This window comes from Antedon mediterranea, chromosome 2 (assembly GCF_964355755.1).
Source record: "Antedon mediterranea chromosome 2, ecAntMedi1.1, whole genome shotgun sequence".
In the NCBI taxonomy this organism is placed as follows: domain Eukaryota; kingdom Metazoa; phylum Echinodermata; class Crinoidea; order Comatulida; family Antedonidae; genus Antedon; species Antedon mediterranea.
The window spans coordinates 21,794,766-21,814,885 of NC_092671.1; the positions used below are offsets into that span (position 1 = coordinate 21,794,766).

At 32.9% G+C, this 20,120-nt stretch overlaps 1 protein-coding gene across 1 annotated transcript; it reads left to right on the forward strand.

Moving 5' to 3' along the window:
• The first annotated feature begins 1,368 nt into the window (after nt 1-1,368).
• Nucleotides 1,369-5,895, forward strand: LOC140039357 (uncharacterized). The gene has a single exon (XM_072084962.1). The coding sequence runs from the start codon at nt 1,369-1,371 to the stop codon at nt 5,893-5,895; it is 4,527 nt and encodes a 1,508-aa protein (XP_071941063.1).
• The last annotated feature ends 14,225 nt before the right edge of the window (nt 5,896-20,120 follow it).

Below are 20,120 nucleotides of genomic sequence, written 5' to 3' on the forward strand. Positions count from 1 at the left end.
TAGACCATTTTGTGATTTTTGAAAAAAACTTTTTAACATAAAAACACCAAACTGCTAAGAATAGCTTCAAATCGCATATGGAGACAATTTAGACCATTTTGTGATTTTCGAAAAAACTTGTTAACATAAAAACACCAAAGTGCTTAGAATACCTTCAAATCGCATTTGGAGACGTTTTAGACCATTTTGTGATTTTCCAAAAAACTTGTTAACATAAAAACATCAAAGTGTACAGAATAGCTTCAAATCGCATTTGGAGACGTTTTAGACCATTTTGTGATTTTCGAAAAAACTTGTTAACATAAAAACACCAAAGTGCTTAGAATAGCTTCAAATCGCATTTGGAGACGTTTTAGACCATTTTGTGATTTTCGAAAAAACTTGTTAACATAAAAACACCAAAGTGCTTAGAATAGCTTCAAATCGCATTAGGAGACGTTTTAGACCATTTTGTGATTTTCGAAAAAACTTGTTAACATAAAAACACCAAAGTGCTTAGAATAGCTTCAAATCGCATTTGGAGACGTTTTAGACCATTTTGTGATTTTCGATGTGATAATAACTCATGCTAAAGAGGTTATTATCCAGTAACCTTTAGTTACTCCTCTTACAGTTACACATATCATATGGTACCATGTGGCCTAGAAAAAAGCCCCAGACAAAGTTAACGGTAATTTTGTCTCAATTTTTGAAAAAGGCTAACTTATCAAACTACTTGGAATATTGTTGGCCAATCAGAAGTCAGAGTGGGTTTTTTAAATAGTTAAGATGATATTTTTTAAGTTTAGTTTTAGTTTTGGTATGAAGGTGAACAGACACAGGTCAGCAAGAGGGCCTGTTCATTAAAGAAATATACTTACTTTAACTTTAATGCATTTTTGATGTTCATCTTTGTCTGATAACTTTAAATATTAAGCCGCTCGGACGTTTCTCCTATATGACTACATAAGTAAACCGCTCGGACTCATGCGAAGCCCGTAACATGGTGGCAGCGGTGCTGGAAACGTTTTTAACCCGTTACTATTAACATTAGACGAACTGTGCTGTGGTGGACCACTTCACAAATTTTTTTATGGATTTGCTTGACTTGAATTTTGATCTGAAACAAGACTTTACCAACATTGTGGATGACATTGTTTTCATGCCAGAAACACAAAGGGAAGGAAAACTTTCTGTCAATATCATCAATGAGTTCCAAGTTAAAGGTACATTTTTCATTTTGTGGTAAAAGTTTGTGATGCACTATAGTTTAAGTTTTGTTATATATATCTTACTAAGTCTTAAGTCATAGTCATTATATATTGTATAAGTACATTAATGCCTAAACATAAGTCAAGTAGGATCTTAAGATCTCAACAAAGTTCCATAATGAATACCGATGAAGCACAAACTTCTCAGGCTGCTTCTCAAAATAGTACTGTTGTACCAGCTATACCTGAAACCACTCAAAATACTGGTAACGAGACCGACATTCCGGATATGGTACTTGATAAAATTTCTGTAGAAATTGGGGGTCAAATGATTTTGATGCACATGCATGATTGGTTGGCCTATCAAAAAATCGAAATGGAAAAAGAAAAGTTAGAATTAGAACGGAAAAAGATTGAATATGATAGAGAGATTGCAAATAAGACATTAGCACGAGACGAAAATGTTGAAACTATAAGAGCTCAAATACAACGAGAGAGTAATGATGGTCATAGCACCACAAGTTCATATGCCTCCACAAAAATAGATCGATATAAACAAAAACTAACTAATAATATCGATGCTGACGCTTATTTTACGGCATTCGAAAGTTATGCTAAAAGGGAACAATGGGAGGAATCCACTTGGGTTCGACGCATCTCCCAATGCATTGAGGGAAAGGCTCGAGACGCCATGAATACCATCATGGACGAAAATTTTGATTACGAAACCCTAAAATGTACGATACTGGAAGTGTTTCAACTGACCCCAGAACATTACAGACAAAAATTTAGGAACTTAAAGCGAAATGACAATGAAAGCATACGTTCCTACATTACAAAGGTTGGGCATAATTTTGATTGTTTGGTGAGATACTCTGGCATTGCGGCTGATGATGCGGCAGGTATTTCGCAATTGATAATACGCGAACAGGTTTTAGAGAACATTCCCAATGATATGCGCCAGCATTTACTTCAAAAGAAAGTATTAAATACAGCTGACTTTGCCAGAGAGGCGGAGGAGTATGCCAGCATAATACCTAATTATTGGCAACGCCATAAGCTAAATAATAAGCAAATAGGCACAAATAGTCATTACAGACCGCAGCCCTACAATAGCAAACCACCAAGGTTTGACAGACCGACTTACAACAGGCCAAGGTTTAACCCGCCTCCTTCTGCACCAAATCACAGTGCATTTAACAGGCCGGCTACAAATCCACAAAATCAGCATCAATTCAGACCAAACTTTAATGCTAGCTATCAGCAAGATCTGAATTCATTAAACAGGCCATTTATTCCTCAACAACCTCCCCGATTTAGCAACACACAAGGTCGGCAAAATCAAAATCAAAGACAAAAAAATCAACGACCGCACGATTCCTTAAAGTGCATCACAGTGCATAGTGGCTCATCAAAGACTGAGCCTTTGAACAAAGCTTTCTTAATTAATGGTATACTTGAGGGTAAAGCCATAACATTTTTGAGAGACACAGGATCGTCAATTACATTGATTGATAAACAGTTTATTCCCCAAAAGAGTCTCACAGGTTCGTATACCTTAGTCCGAGGCAAAGGCCGCACTAACATAGAAATTCCTACCGCTGAGGTACATATTACCACAGAAAAAATACCTACTACCAAAGTTATCGTTGGTGTAATAGAAGGCCTTGGTAGTGATGGTCTATTGGGCAATGATCTAGACCCAGAAAATAAATGGGACAAACCAAAAGATGTACTAGTAGTTACTAGAGCACAAACTCGTGTATTGCCCGAAATAAAAGCTCAGGATTGTATTAGACAATATCTTGAAAAAAATCAAACAACATCAGAAAATGTGGCACTTAATTTCAAAGAATCACTTGATTACAATTTGCCAAACACACCAGAGGCAAAATCCTTGTTGCACAGCGACATTAAAGACTTGATAAAACTACAAGAAAAAGATGAAACATTGAAATTCATTCGAAGTGAGGTAAAAGATAAATCATGCACAAAAGATCAAGATGTCTGTTTTTATAAAGAAAATGGGATTATAATGAGAAAATGCCAACCACAGACACGTTTCCGCAAACAAATCGATGACCAAATAGTTGTACCACAGGAGTACAGAGAACACATTATAAATATAGCTCATGACAAAACTGGACATCTAGGTGTCCAAAAGACACAGGATAGGATAACCCAACATTTTTATTGGCCTGGAATAAACCATCAAGTTAGAGAACATTGTAAAACATGTCCTCAATGTCAGTATTTGACAAAAACAAAGAAACAAAAACAACTATTGCGACCATTACCAATCATTGATATTCCGTTTAAAAGAATTGGAATAGATATTGCAGGTCCATTTTGTGTTACAGAGGATGGAAATAGATATCTTTTAGTATTGTGCGACTATGCAACTAGATATCCAGAAGCCATTGCAATACCCGATCAAACCGTGGTAACTGTAGCACAGAGTTTAATCACTGTATTTTCGAGAGTGGGTTTACCTAGTCAAATTATTCATGACCAAGGTACCAACTTCATGTCTCAAATTATCGTAGAACTATGCAAAAAATTGGGAATTGAGAAAATTCCTACTACACCTTATCACCAACAGACTAACGGACTTACGGAGCGTTTTATAGGTACACTGAAACTTATGATAAATTCGCTGTCTCATGTCCAACGAGAAAACTGGGATAGGTATATTCCATTGCTGTTATTCTCTTATAGAGAAGTACCGTGTGAATTCACAGGATATTCACCATTTCACTTACTATATGGTAGACAAATAAGGGGTCCCTTAAGCTTAATTAAGCAAGGATTCCTTGGCGAGAACACTCAAACAGACATACCTTCACACTTGTTAGGGATAGCTCACAACTTAACTAAATGGATGGCTAGTGCAAATCACACTAAACAGAAAAAGCAACAGAAAATGAAATCTTATTACGACAGAACTGCAAAAGATATACACTATAAAGTCGGTGAAGAGGTCTTAATTTTCCTCCCAGAAGGCGCGGGAAAGTTGGATTCGAAATGGCAAGGTCCATATAAAATCACTAAAAAGGTTGGTGAGGTGGATTATGAAATACATATGCCTGATAAACGTAAATCTCATAGAATTATACATGCTAACTTAATCAAAAAATGGTACACACAAGAAGACGCTCGGCAAATATCTCAATGTTACTGTGTAACTGGGGTAATTCAAGAAATAGGCAATGAATCACTTGTTCAGCCTGTTGATTATGATCTCGAAACACAATTTCTTGATGACAGTATAGGTCCATCCTATAAACAAACACAAACATGGAAAGATATAAAAATTGCAGACTCCATTTCTACAAAACAAAAACGGGAACTAACCAATACACTTAAGAAACATACTAAGACATTTTCTGATGTGCCTGGAAAAACTAATGTACTTACACATACAGTAAAAACTACTCATGAAACACCAATCAGACAACGTGCTTACAGGACACCACATTCAATGATGACAAAAGTCAAAGAAGAGGTGGACAGTATGTTGAGTCTAGGGGTCATTGAGAGGTCAACTAGTGCATATGCATCTCCTATTGTCGTTGTACCAAAACCTAACGGTGATATTCGCGTGTGCACTGATTACCGTGCATTGAACAAGATAACTGAATTTGATCCTTATCCTATTCCTAGGATAGATCAGATACTTGATGAAGTAGCTAAAGCTAAATATATCTCAACCCTAGATTTGACTAAGGGATTTTATCAGGTACCTCTAGATCCGCAAGCTAAAGCAAAATCAGCATTTGTGACACCTTTTGGGCAGTTTGCATATAGGGTCATGCCGTTCGGTATGATGAATTCTAGTGCGACATTTCAAAAGCTAGTTGATACTGTGTTGATGGGATGTTCCGCATTTTGCAGACAATATATTGACGATATTGCGATTTTCTCTAATACGTGGCAAGATCATTTAAATCATTTAGATATTGTATTAAGTAAAATTTCAGAAGCTGGTCTTACTATTAAGCCATCTAAATCGAAATTTGCTAACAGCACTGTAAACTACCTTGGACATACCATAGGGGATGGCCAAATAAAGCCTATGTTAGATAAGATAGAGTCGGTAGAGAAATTCCCTACCCCTCAAACTAAGAAGAATGTCAGGTCATTTTTGGGATTGACAGGGTATTATAGGAAGTTTATTCTACACTATGATGACATAGCAAGACCCTTGATAAACTTGACTAAAAAAGCCGAACCTAAGAGAGTAAATTGGACGCCTGAGTGTGATAAAGCATTCACAGATTTAAAATCTCAGCTTATTGCTCACCCCATTTTAAGAGCACCAAACTTTGATAAACCATTTTTACTACAAACTGATGCATCGAAAACAGGAATTGGAGCTGTTTTAAGCCAGTTAGATACTGATTGTAATGAACATCCTATTGTTTACCTTAGTAGAAGGATGTTGCCCAATGAGTTAAATTATTCAGTTGCTGAACAAGAATGTTTAGCTATAGTATGGTCAATTAACAAGTTACGATATTACTTACAAGGGCACAAATTTACAGTTATAACTGACCACAAAGCGTTGAAATGGCTTGACAATACCCGCCATTCAAATAATAGACTAATGAGATGGTCAATGACTCTACAACAATTTACTTTTGATATACAATACCGCAAAGGTATAACAAACACCAATGCTGACAGTTTGTCACGTCGATGTTAGTAATTCAGGGAACATACGGTACATCGCATTATTTTAATTTATAGTTAAGTGAGTACACAAGCTTCATCAGACCAAAATGTGTATGTTATAAGGATTATCACAAATAATCCCACTTTATATAGTAAAATTAAGTATTAAGATACAAACGAAATGATTCTCACAAAGAATCTATATATATTGTGACCATTATAAAAATTGTGTAAAATTGGTTAAAAAAAAAAAAAAAAAAAATTTATAATATCTGTATTGTCAGTAAAGATTATATTTAGCATCACCAACTAACAATTGGCCAGAGCACTTCACAATATTGAAGGTTATATGTACTACCAACTTACACTTGGTATTAGACACTTTACTGTATTGTAGTACAGCTTTATTATGATATTATATTATTTAAGATGTAGAATTAAGCATAAAGTGCATCTCGAACTGTTGCCATAAAATGTTATGAATGTGACCATTAACCCCATCATCTTCTTTTATACAAACTTTGAACACTGTGACCTGTTTATGAACTCTTACATTTATGATTGACAGCAGTGCAACAGTGAAATGAGGAGCATTGAAGAAAAACTTTTATGTAATTAATTTGATTGATATTTTACTTTTGACAGCGTGATTTTTGCAGAACTGCAGAACACTTTATGATTTTGAAGTTAAATTTAACACAGTGGACACCATACCATTGATGAACAATAACTTGAACAATGAACTTTACATTTTGATGATGTAGCAGTAGAAATTATAAACAATGCATTTTTAATTTTAATACTGCAAGCTAAACATTTGAAACTACTTTGAACATTTTCAGTTTTATATTCTCATATTATATTGGTTTAGTTATTAAGTACTATAGTTAAGGACATACTATTTTTAGAAGAGTGACACACTCTTTTATGCAGTAGGGGGGTGTGATAATAACTCATGCTAAAGAGGTTATTATCCAGTAACCTTTAGTTACTCCTCTTACAGTTACACATATCATATGGTACCATGTGGCCTAGAAAAAAGCCCCAGACAAAGTTAACGGTAATTTTGTCTCAATTTTTGAAAAAGGCTAACTTATCAAACTACTTGGAATATTGTTGGCCAATCAGAAGTCAGAGTGGGTTTTTTAAATAGTTAAGATGATATTTTTTAAGTTTAGTTTTAGTTTTGGTATGAAGGTGAACAGACACAGGTCAGCAAGAGGGCCTGTTCATTAAAGAAATATACTTACTTTAACTTTAATGCATTTTTGATGTTCATCTTTGTCTGATAACTTTAAATATTAAGCCGCTCGGACGTTTCTCCTATATGACTACATAAGTAAACCGCTCGGACTCATGCGAAGCCCGTAACATTCGAAAAAACTTGTTAACATAAAAAAAACAAAGTTCTTAAAATAGCTTCAAATCGCATTTGGAGACGTTTTAGACCATTTTGTGATTTTCGAAAAAACCTGTTAACATAAAAACACCAAAGTGTTTAGAAAAGCTTCAAATCGCATTTGGAGACGTTTTAGACCATTTTGGGATTTTCGAAAAAACTTGTTAACATAAAAACACCAAAGTGCTTAGAATATGGCCGAGCGGTTAAGGCAGGGGCGCCGTTTATCGTACCTAAAGAGCCAACAACAACATCGGCAAGGGTTCGAGGCCGACTCGCTCCTAGTTCTGGTGGTGGAACAAGTCTTCTCGGATAAGGACTATAAACCGTAGGTCCAGTGTACACAGTTATAACATGTGTGTACTTTAAAGAACCCAGTTCATTATTCGAAAAAGAGTAGGGGGTTACCCCGGTGAACTGGTTCACACAATAGCCTCTGTATCAGGGGGATTACCACCTATCTGATAGGACAGTGATTAATTCACTATTGGTAATCCTTGGCCACAGTGCCTAAAGACATAAAATAAAATAAAAATAAATAAATAAATAATAGCTTCAAATCGCATTTGGAGACGTTTTAGACCATTTTGTAATTTTCAAAAAAACTTGTTAACATAAAAACACCAAAGTTCTTAGAATAGCTTCAAATCGCATTTGGAGACGTTTTAGACCATTTTGTGCATTTCGATGAAACTTGGTTACACAAAAACATCAAAGTGCTTAAAATCACATTATAAACCGTTTTAGACCATTTGAGCATTTCGATAACACTTTTCACACAAAAACATCAAAGTTCACAATATAGCTTAATATCCTATTTAAAAACGTTTTAGACCATTTTGAGCATTTCGACAAAACTTTTTCACACAAAACACCAAAGTGCTTAGAATACCTTCAAATCGCATTTGGAGACGTTTTAGACAATTTTGTGATTTTCGAAAAAACTTGTTAACATAAAAACATCAAAGTTTACAGAATAGCTTCAAATCGCATTTGGAGACGTTTTAGACAATTTTGTGATTTTCGAAAAAACTTGTTAACATAAAAACACCAAAGTGCTTAGAATAGCTTCAAATCGCATTGGGAGACGTTTTAGACCATTTTGTGATTTTCGAAAAAACTTGTTAACATAAAAACACCAAAGTGCTTAGAATAGCTTCAAATCGCATTTGGAGACGTTTTAGACCATTTTGTGATTTTCGAAAAAACTTGTTAACATAAAAACACCAAAGTTCTTAAAATAGCTTCAAATCGCATTTGGAGACGTTTTAGACCATTTTGTGATTTTCGAAAAAACTTGTTAACATAAAAACACCAAAGTGTTTAGAAAAGCTTCAAATCGCATTTGGAGACGTTTTAGACCATTTTGGGATTTTTGAAAAAACTTGTTAACATAAAAACACCAAAGTGCTTAGAATAGCTTCAAATCGCATTTGGAGACGTTTTAGACCATTTTGTAATTTTCAAAAAAACTTGTTAACATAAAAACACCAAAGTTCTTAGAATAGCTTCAAATCGCATTTGGAGACGTTTTAGACCATTTTGTGCATTTCGATGAAACTTGGTTACACAAAAACATCAAAGTGCTTAAAATCACGTTATAAACCGTTTTAGACCATTTGAGCATTTCGATAACACTTTTCACACAAAAACATCAAAGGGCACAATATAGCTTAATATCCTATTTAAAAACGTTTTAGACCATTTTGAGCATTTCGACAAAACTTTTTCACACAAAACACCAAAGTGCTTAGAATACCTTAAAATCGCATTTGGAGACGTTTTAGACAATTTTGTGATTTTCGAAAAAACTTGTTAACATAAAAACATCAAAGTTTACAGAATAGCTTCAAATCGCTTTTGGAGACGTTTTAGACAATTTTGTGATTTTCGAAAAAACTTGTTAACATAAAAACACCAAAGTGCTTAGAATAGCTTAAAATCGCATTTGGAGACGTTTTAGACAATTTTGTGATTTTCGAAAAACTTGTTAACATAAAAACATCAAAGTTTACAGAATAGCTTCAAATCGCTTTTGGAGACGTTTTAGACAATTTTGTGATTTTCGAAAAAACTTGTTAACATAAAAACACCAAAGTGCTTAGAATAGCTTCAAATCGCATTGGGAGACGTTTTAGACCATTTTGTGATTTTCGAAAAAACTTGTTAACATAAAAACATCAAAGTGTACAGAATAGCTTCAAATCGCATTTGGAGACGTTTTAGACCATTTTGTGATTTTCGAAAAAACTTGTTAACATAAAAACACCAAAGTGCTTAGAATAGCTTCAAATCGCATTTGGAGACGTTTTAAACCATTTTGTGATTTTCGAAAAAACTTGTTAACATAAAAACACCAAAATGTTTAGAATAGCTTCAAATCGCATTTGGAGACGTTTTAGACCATTTTGTGATTTTCGAAAAAACTTGTTAACACAAAAACACCAAAGTGATTAGAATAGCTTCAAATCGCATTTGGAGACGTTTTAGACCATTTTGTGATTTTCGAAAAAACTTGGTTACGCAAAAACATCAAAGTGCTTAAAATCACATTATAAACCGTTTTAGACCATTTTGAGCATATCGATAACACTTTTCACACAAAAACATCAAAGAGCACAATATAGCTTAATATCTTATTTAAAAACGTTTTAGACCATTTTGAGCATTTCGACAAAACTTTTTCACACAAAACACCAAAGTGCTTAGAATAGCTTCAAATCGCATTTGGAGACGTTTTAGACCATTTTGTGATTTTCGAAAAAACTTTTTCACACAAAACACCAAAGTGCTTAGAATACCTTCAAATCGCATTTGGAGACGTTTTAGACCATTTTGTGATTTTCGAAAAAACTTGTTAACATAAAAACATCAAAGTGTACAGAATAGCTTCAAATCGCATTTGGAGACGTTTTAGACCATTTTGTGATTTTCGAAAAAACTTGTTAACATAAAAACACCAAAGTGCTTAGAATAGCTTCAAATCGCATTTGGAGACGTTTTAAACCATTTTGTGATTTTCGAAAAAACTTGTTAACATAAAAACACCAAAATGTTTAGAATAGCTTCAAATCGCATTTGGAGACGTTTTAGACCATTTTGTGATTTTCGAAAAAACTTGTTAACACAAAAACACCAAAGTGCTTAGAATAGCTTCAAATCGCATTTGGAGACGTTTTAGACCATTTTGTGATTTTCGAAAAAACTTGTTAACATTAAAACACCAAAATGTTTAGAATAGCTTCAAATCGCATTTGGAGACGTTTTAGACCATTTTGTGATTTTCGAAAAAACTTGTTAACACAAAAACACCAAAGTGATTAGAATAGCTTCAAATCGCATTTGGAGACGTTTTAGACCATTTTGTGCATTTAGATGAAACTTGGTTACGGAAAAACATCAAAGTGCTTAAAATCACATTATAAACCGTTTTAGACCATTTTGAGCATATCGATAACACTTTTCACACAAAAACATCAAAGAGCACAATATAGCTTAATATCGTATTTAAAAACGTTTTAGACCATTTTGAGCATTTCGACAAAACTTTTTCACACAAAACACCAAAGTGCTTAGAATAGCTTCAAATCGCATTTGGAGACGTTTTAGACCATTTTGTGATTTTCGAAAAAACTTGTTAACATAAAAACATCAAAGGGCTAAGAATAGCTTCAAATCGCATTTGGAGACATTTTAGACCAATTAGTGATTTTCGAAAAAACTTGGTTACACAAAAACATCAAAGTGGTTAAAATCACATTATAAACCGTTTTAGACCATTTTGAGCATTTCGATAACACTTTTTACACAAAAACATCAAAGTGCTTAGAATAGCTTCAAATCGCATTTGGAGACGTTTTAGACCATTTTGTGATTTTCGAAAAAAACTTTTTAACATAAAAACACCAAACTGCTAAGAATAGCTTCAAATCGCATATGGAGACAATTTAGACCATTTTGTGATTTTCGAAAAAACTTGTTAACATAAAAACACCAAAGTGCTTAGAATAGCTTCAAATCGCATTTGGAGACGTTTTAGACCATTTTGTGATTTTCGAAAAAACTTGTTAACATAAAAACATCAAAGTGTACAGAATAGCTTCAAATCGCATTTGGAGACGTTTTAGACCATTTTGTGATTTTCGAAAAAACTTGTTAACATAAAAACACCAAAGTGCTTAGAATAGCTTCAAATCGCATTAGGAGACGTTTTAGACCATTTTGTGATTTTCGAAAAAACTTGTTAACATAAAAACACCAAAGTGCTTAGAATAGCTTCAAATCGCATTTGGAGACGTTTTAGACCATTTTGTGATTTTCGAAAAAACTTGTTAACATAAAAACACCAAAATGTTTAGAATAGCTTCAAATCACATTTGGAGACGTTTTAGACCATTTTGTGATTTTCGAAAAAACTTGTTAACACAAAAACACCAAAGTGATTAGAATAGCTTCAAATCGCATTTGGAGACGTTTTAGACCAATTTGTGCATTTCGATGAAACTTGGTTACGCAAAAACATCAAAGTGCTTAAAATCACATTATAAACCGTTTTAGACCATTTTGAGCATATCGATAACACTTTTCACACAAAAACATCAAAGAGCACAATATAGCTTAATATCTTATTTAAAAACGTTTTAGACCATTTTGAGCATTTCGACAAAACTTTTTCACACAAAACACCAAAGTGCTTAGAATAGCTTCAAATCGCATTTGGAGACGTTTTAGACCATTTTGTGATTTTCGAAAAAACTTGTTAACATAAAAACATCAAAGTGCTAAGAATAGCTTCAAATCGCATTTGGAGACATTTTAGACCAATTAGTGATTTTCGAAAAAACTTGGTTACACAAAAACATCAAAGTGGTTAAAATCACATTATAAACCGTTTTAGACCATTTTGAGCATTTCGATAACACTTTTCACACAAAAACATCAAAGTGCTTAGAATAGCTTCAAATCGCATTTGGAGACGTTTTAGACCATTTTGTGATTTTCGAAAAAAACTTTTTAACATAAAAACACCAAACTGCTAAGAATAGCTTCAAATCGCATATGGAGACAATTTAGACCATTTTGTGATTTTCGAAAAAACTTGTTAACATAAAAACACCAAAGTGCTTAGAATACCTTCAAATCGCATTTGGAGACATTTTAGACCATTTTGTGATTTTCGAAAAAACTTGTTAACATAAAAACATCAAAGTGCTAAGAATAGCTTCCAATCGCATTTGGAGACGTTTTAGACCATTTTGTGATTTTCGAAAACAACTTGTTAACATAAAAACACCAAAGTGCTTAGAATAGCTTCAAATCGCATTTGGAGACGTTTTAGACCAATTTGTGATTTTCGAAAAAACTTGGTTACACAAAAACATCAAAGTGGATAAAATCACATTATAACCCGTTTTAGACCATTTTGAGCATATCGATAACACTTTTCACACAAAAACATCAAAGACCACAATATAGCTTAATATCGTATTTAAAAACGTTTTAGACCATTTTGAGCATTTCGACAAAACTTTTTCACACAAAACACCAAAGTGCTTAGAATAGCTTCAAATCGCATTTGGAGACGTTTTAGACCATTTTGTGATTTTCGAAAAAACTTGTTAACATAAAAACATCAAAGTGCTAAGAATAGCTTCAAATCGAATTTGGAGACATTTTAGACCAATTAGTGATTTTCGAAAAAACTTGGTTACACAAAAACATCAAAGTGGTTAAAATCACATTATAAACCGTTTTAGACCATTTTGAGCATTTCGATAACACTTTTCACACAAAAACATCAAAGTGCTTAGAATAGCTTCAAATCGCATTTGGAGACGTTTTAGACCATTTTGTGATTTTCGAAAAAAACTTTTTAACATAAAAACACCAAACTGCTAAGAATAGCTTCAAATCGCATATGGAGACAATTTAGACCATTTTGTGATTTTCGAAAAAACTTGTTAACATAAAAACACCAAAGTGCTTAGAATACCTTCAAATCGCATTTGGAGACATTTTAGACCATTTTGTGATTTTCGAAAAAACTTGTTAACATAAAAACATCAAAGTGCTAAGAATAGCTTCCAATCGCATTTGGAGACGTTTTAGACCATTTTGTGATTTTCGAAAACAACTTGTTAACATAAAAACACCAAAGTGCTTAGAATAGCTTCAAATCGCATTTGGAGACGTTTTAGACCAATTTGTGATTTTCGAAAAAACTTGGTTACACAAAAACATCAAAGTGGATAAAATCACATTATAAACCATTTTAGACCATTTTGAGCATTTCGATAACACATTTCACACAAAAACATCAAAGAGCACAAAATAGCTTAATATCGTATTTAAAAACGTTTTAAACCATTTTGAGCATTTCGACAAAACTTTTTCACACAAAACACCAAAGTGTACAGAATAGCTTCAAATCGCATTTGGAGACGTTTTAGACCATTTTGTGATTTTCGAAAAAACTTGTTAATATAAAAACACCAAAGTACTTAGAATAGCTTCAAATCGCATTTGGAGACGTTGTAGACCATTTTGTGATTTTCGAAAAAACTTGTTAACATAAAAACACCAAAGTTTACAGAATAGCTTCAAATCGCATTTGGAGACGTTTTAGACAATTTTGTGCATTTCGATGAAACTTGGTTACACAAAAACATCAAAGTGCTTAAAATCACATTATAAACCGTTTTAGACCATTTGAGCATTTCCATAACACTTTTCACACAAAAACATCAAAGGGCACAATATAGCTTAATATCCTATTTAAAAACGTTTTAGACCATTTTGAGCATTTCGACAAAACTTTTTCACACAAAACACCAAAGTGCTTAGAATACCTTCAAATCGCATTTGGAGACGTTTTAGACCATTTTGTGATTTTCGAAAAAACTTGTTAACATAAAAACACCAAAGTGCTAAGAATAGCTTCAAATCGCATTTGGAGACATTTTAGACCAATTTGTGATTTTCGAAAAAACTTGTTAACATAAAAACACCAAAGTGCTTAGAATAGCTTCAAATCGCATTGGGAGACGTTTTAGACCATTTTGTGATTTTCGAAAAAAACTTGTTAACATAAAAACATCAAAGTGTACAGAATAGCTTCAAATCGCATTTGGAGACGTTTTAGACCATTTTGTGATTTTCGAAAAAACTTGTTAACATAAAAACACCAAAGTGCTTAGAATAGCTTCAAATCGCATTTGGAGACGTTTTAAACCATTTTGTGATTTTCGAAAAAACTTGTTAACATAAAAACACCAAAATGTTTAGAATAGCTTCAAATCGCATTTGGAGACGTTTTAGACCATTTTGTGATTTTCGAAAAAACTTGTTAACACAAAAACACCAAAGTGATTAGAATAGCTTCAAATCGCATTTGGAGACGTTTTAGACCATTTTGTGATTTTCGAAAAAACTTGTTAACATAAAAACACCAAAGTGATTAGAATAGCTTCAAATCGCATTTGGAGACGTTTTAGACCATTTTGTGCATTTCTATGAAACTTGGTTACGCAAAAACATCAAAGTGCTTAAAATCACATTATAAACCGTTTTAGACCATTTTGAGCATATCGATAACACTTTTTACACAAAACACCAAAGTACTTAGAATAGCTTCAAATCGCATTTGGAGACGTTTTAGACCATTTTGTGATTTTCGACAAAACTTTTTCACACAAAACACCAAAGTGCTTAGAATACCTTCAAATCGCATTTGGAGACGTTTTAGACCATTTTGTGATTTTCGAAAAAACTTGTTAACATAAAAACATCAAAGTGTACAGAATAGCTTCAAATCGCATTTGGAGACGTTTTAGACCATTTTGTGATTTTCGAAAAAACTTGTTAACATAAAAACACCAAAGTGCTTAGAATAGCTTCAAATCGCATTAGGAGACGTTTTAGACCATTTTGTGATTTTCGAAAAAACTTGTTAACATAAAAACACCAAAGTGCTTAGAATAGCTTCAAATCGCATTTGGAGACGTTTTAGACCATTTTGTGATTTTCGAAAAAACTTGTTAACATAAAAACACCAAAGTTCTTAAAATAGCTTCAAATCGCATTTGGAGACGTTTTAGACCATTTTGTGATTTTCGAAAAAACTTGTTAACATAAAAACACCAAAGTGTTTAGAAAAGCTTCAAATCGCATTTGGAGACGTTTTAGACCATTTTGGGATTTTCGAAAAAACTTGTTAACATAAAAACACCAAAGTGCTTAGAATAGCTTCAAATCGCATTTGGAGACGTTTTAGACCATTTTGTAATTTTCAAAAAAACTTGTTAACATAAAAACACCAAAGTTCTTAGAATAGCTTCAAATCGCATTTGGAGACGTTTTAGACCATTTTGTGCATTTCGATGAAACTTGGTTACACAAAAACATCAAAGTGCTTAAAATCACATTATAAACCGTTTTAGACCATTTGAGCATTTCGATAACACTTTTCACACAAAAACATCAAAGGGCACAATATAGCTTAATATCCTATTTAAAAACGTTTTAGACCATTTTGAGCATTTCGACAAAACTTTTTCACACAAAACACCAAAGTGCTTAGAATACCTTCAAATCGCATTTGGAGACGTTTTAGACAATTTTGTGATTTTCGAAAAAACTTGTTAACATAAAAACATCAAAGTTTACAGAATAGCTTCAAATCGCATTTGGAGACGTTTTAGACAATTTTGTGATTTTCGAAAAAACTTGTTAACATAAAAACACCAAAGTGCTTAGAATAGCTTCAAATCGCATTGGGAGACGTTTTAGACCATTTTGTGATTTTCGAAAAAACTTGTTAACATAAAAACATCAAAGTGTACAGAATAGCTTCAAATCGCATTTGGAGACGTTTTAGACCATTTTGTGATTTTCGAAAAAACTTGTTAACATAAAAACACCAAAGTGCTTAGAATAGCTTCAAATCGCATTTGGAGACGTTTTAAACCATTTTGTGATTTTCGAAAAAACTTGTTAACATAAAAACACCAAAATGTTTAGAATAGCTTCAAATCGCATTTGGAGACGTTTTAGACCATTTTGTGATTTTCGAAAAAACTTGTTAACACAAAAACACCAAAGTGATTAGAATAGCTTCAAATCGCATTTGGAGACGTTTTAGAACATTTTGTGATTTTCGAAAAAACTTGTTAACATAAAAACACCAAAGTGATTAGAATAGCTTCAAATCGCATTTGGAGACGTTTTAGACCATTTTGTGCATTTCGATGAAACTTGGTTACGCAAAAACATCAAAGTGCTTAAAATCACATTATAAACCGTTTTAGACCATTTTGAGCATATCGATAACACTTTTTACACAAAACACCAAAGTGCTTAGAATAGCTTCAAATCGCATTTGGAGACGTTTTAGACCATTTTGTGATTTTCGACAAAACTTTTTCACACAAAACACCAAAGTGCTTAGAATACCTTCAAATCGCATTTGGAGACGTTTTAGACCATTTTGTGATTTTCGAAAAAACTTGTTAACATAAAAACATCAAAGTGTACAGAATAGCTTCAAATCGCATTTTGAGACGTTTTAGACCATTTTGTGATTTTCGAAAAAACTTGTTAACATAAAAACACCAAAGTGATTAGAATAGCTTCAAATCGCATTTGGAGACGTTTTAGACCATTTTGTGATTTTCGAAAAAACTTGTTAACATAAAAACACCAAAGTGATTAGAATAGCTTCAAATCGCATTTGGAGACGTTTTAGACCATTTTGTGCATTTCGATGAAACTTGGTTACGCAAAAACATCAATGTGCTTAAAATCACATTATAAACCGTTTTAGACCATTTTGAGCATATCCATAAAACTTTTTACACAAAACACCAAAGTGCTTAGAATAGCTTCAAATCGCATTTGGAGACGTTTTAGACCATTTTGTGATTTTCGACAAAACTTTTTCACACAAAACACCAAAGTGCTTAGAATACCTTCAAATCGCATTTGGAGACGTTTTAGACCATTTTGTGATTTTCGAAAAAACTTGTTAACATAAAAACATCAAAGTGTACAGAATAGCTTCAAATCGCATTTGGAGACGTTTTAGACCATTTTGTGATTTTCGAAAAAACTTGTTAACATAAAAACACCAAAGTGCTTAGAATAGCTTCAAATCGCATTAGGAGACGTTTTAGACCATTTTGTGATTTTCGAAAAAACTTGTTAACATAAAAACACCAAAGTGCTTAGAATAGCTTCAAATCGCATTTGGAGACGTTTTAGACCATTTTGTGATTTTCGAAAAAACTTGTTAACATAAAAACACCAAAATGTTTAGAATAGCTTCAAATCGCATTTGGAGACGTTTTAGACCATTTTGTGATTTTCGAAAAAACTTGTTAACACAAAAACACCAAAGTGATTAGAATAGCTTCAAATCGCATTTGGAGACGTTTTAGACCATTTTGTGCATTTCGATGAAACTTGGTTACGCAAAAACATCAAAGTGCTTAAAATCACATTATAAACCGTTTTAGACCATTTTGAGCATATCGATAACACTTTTCACACAAAAACATCAAAGAGCACAATATAGCTTAATATCGTATTTAAAAACGTTTTAGACCATTTTGAGCATTTCGACAAAACTTTTTCACACAAAACACCAAAGTGCTTAGAATAGCTTCAAATCGCATTTGGAGACGTTTTAGACCATTTTGTGATTTTCGAAAAAACTTGTTAACATAAAAACATCAAAGTGCTAAGAATAGTTTCAAATCGAATTTGGAGACATTTTAGACCAATTAGTGATTTTCGAAAAAACTTGGTTACACAAAAACATCAAAGTGGTTAAAATCACATTATAAACCGTTTTAGACCATTTTGAGCATTTCGATAACACTTTTCACACAAAAACATCAAAGTGCTTAGAATAGCTTCAAATCGCATTTGGAGACGTTTTAGACCATTTTGTGATTTTCGAAAAAAACTTTTTAACATAAAAACACCAAACTGCTAAGAATAGCTTCAAATCGCATATGGAGACAATTTAGACCATTTTGTGATTTTCGAAAAAACTTGTTAACATAAAAACACCAAAGTGCTTAGAATACCTTCAAATCGCATTTGGAGACATTTTAGACCATTTTGTGATTTTCGAAAAAACTTGTTAACATAAAAACATCAAAGTGCTAAGAATAGCTTCCAATCGCATTTGTAGACGTTTTAGACCATTTTGTGATTTTCGAAAACAACTTGTTAACATAAAAACACCAAAGTGCTTAGAATAGCATCAAATCGCATTTGGAGACGTTTTAGACCATTTTGTGATTTTCGAAAAAACTTGTTAACATAAAAACATCAAAGTGCTAAGAATAGCTTCAAATCGAATTTGGAGACATTTTAGACCAATTAGTGATTTTCGAAAAAACTTGGTTACACAAAAACATCAAAGTGGTTAAAATCACATTATAAACCGTTTTAGACCATTTTGAGCATTTCGATAACACTTTTCACACAAAAACATCAAAGTGCTTAGAATAGCTTCAAATCGCATTTGGAGACGTTTTAGACCATTTTGTGATTTTCGAAAAAAACTTTTTAACATAAAAACACCAAACTGCTAAGAATAGCTTCAAATCGCATATGGAGACAATTTAGACCATTTTGTGATTTTCGAAAAAACTTGTTAACATAAAAACACCAAAGTGCTTAGAATACCTTCAAATCGCATTTGGAGACATTTTAGACCATTTTGTGATTTTCGAAAAAACTTGTTAACATAAAAACATCAAAGTGCTAAGAATAGCTTCCAATCGCATTTGGAGACGTTTTAGACCATTTTGTGATTTTCGAAAAAACTTGTTAACATAAAAACACCAAAGTGATTAGAATAGCTTCAAATCGCATTTGGAGACGTTTTAGACCATTTTGTGCATTTCGATGAAACTTGGTTACGCAAAAACATCAAAGTGCTTAAAATCACATTATAAACCGTTTTAGACCATTTTGAGCATATCGATAACACTTTTTACACAAAACACCAAAGTGCTTAGAATAGCTTCAAATCGCATTTGGAGACGTTTTAGACCATTTTGTGATTTTCGACAAAACTTTTTCACACAAAACACCAAAGTGCTTAGAATACCTTCAAATCGCATTTGGAGACGTTTTAGACCATTTTGTGATTTTCGAAAAAACTTGTTAACATAAAAACATCAAAGTGTACAGAATAGCTTCAAATCGCATTTGGAGACGTTTTAGACCATTTTGTGATTTTCGAAAAAACTTGTTAACATAAAAACACCAAAGTGCTTAGAATAGCTTCAAATCGCATTAGGAGACGTTTTAGACCATTTTGTGATTTTCGAAAAAACTTGTTAACATAAAAACACCAAAGTGCTTAGAATAGCTTCAAATCGCATTAGGAGACGTTTTAGACCATTTTGTGATTTTCGAAAAAACTTGTTAACATAAAAACACCAAAGTGCTTAGAATAGCTTCAAATCGCATTTGGAGACGTTTTAGACCATTTTGTGATTTTCGAAAAAACTTGTTAACATAAAAAAAACAAAGTTCTTAAAATAGCTTCAAATCGCATTTGGAGACGTTTTAGACCATTTTGTGATTTTCGAAAAAACCTGTTAACATAAAAACACCAAAGTGTTTAGAAAAGCTTCAAATCGCATTTGGAGACGTTTTAGACCATTTTGGGATTTTCGAAAAAAACTTGTTAACATAAAAACACCAAAGTGCTTAGAATATGGCCGAGCGGTTAAGGCAGGGGCGCCGTTTATCGTACCTAAAGAGCCAACAACAACATCGGCAAGGGTTCGAGGCCGACTCGCTCCTAGTTCTGGTGGTGGAACAAGTCTTCTCGGATA

Excerpts from the sequence above, each read along its gene's own strand:
- LOC140039357 (XM_072084962.1), top strand. The coding sequence starts at position 1,369 with ATGAATACCGATGAAGCACAAACTTCTCAGGCTGCTTCTCAAAATAGT.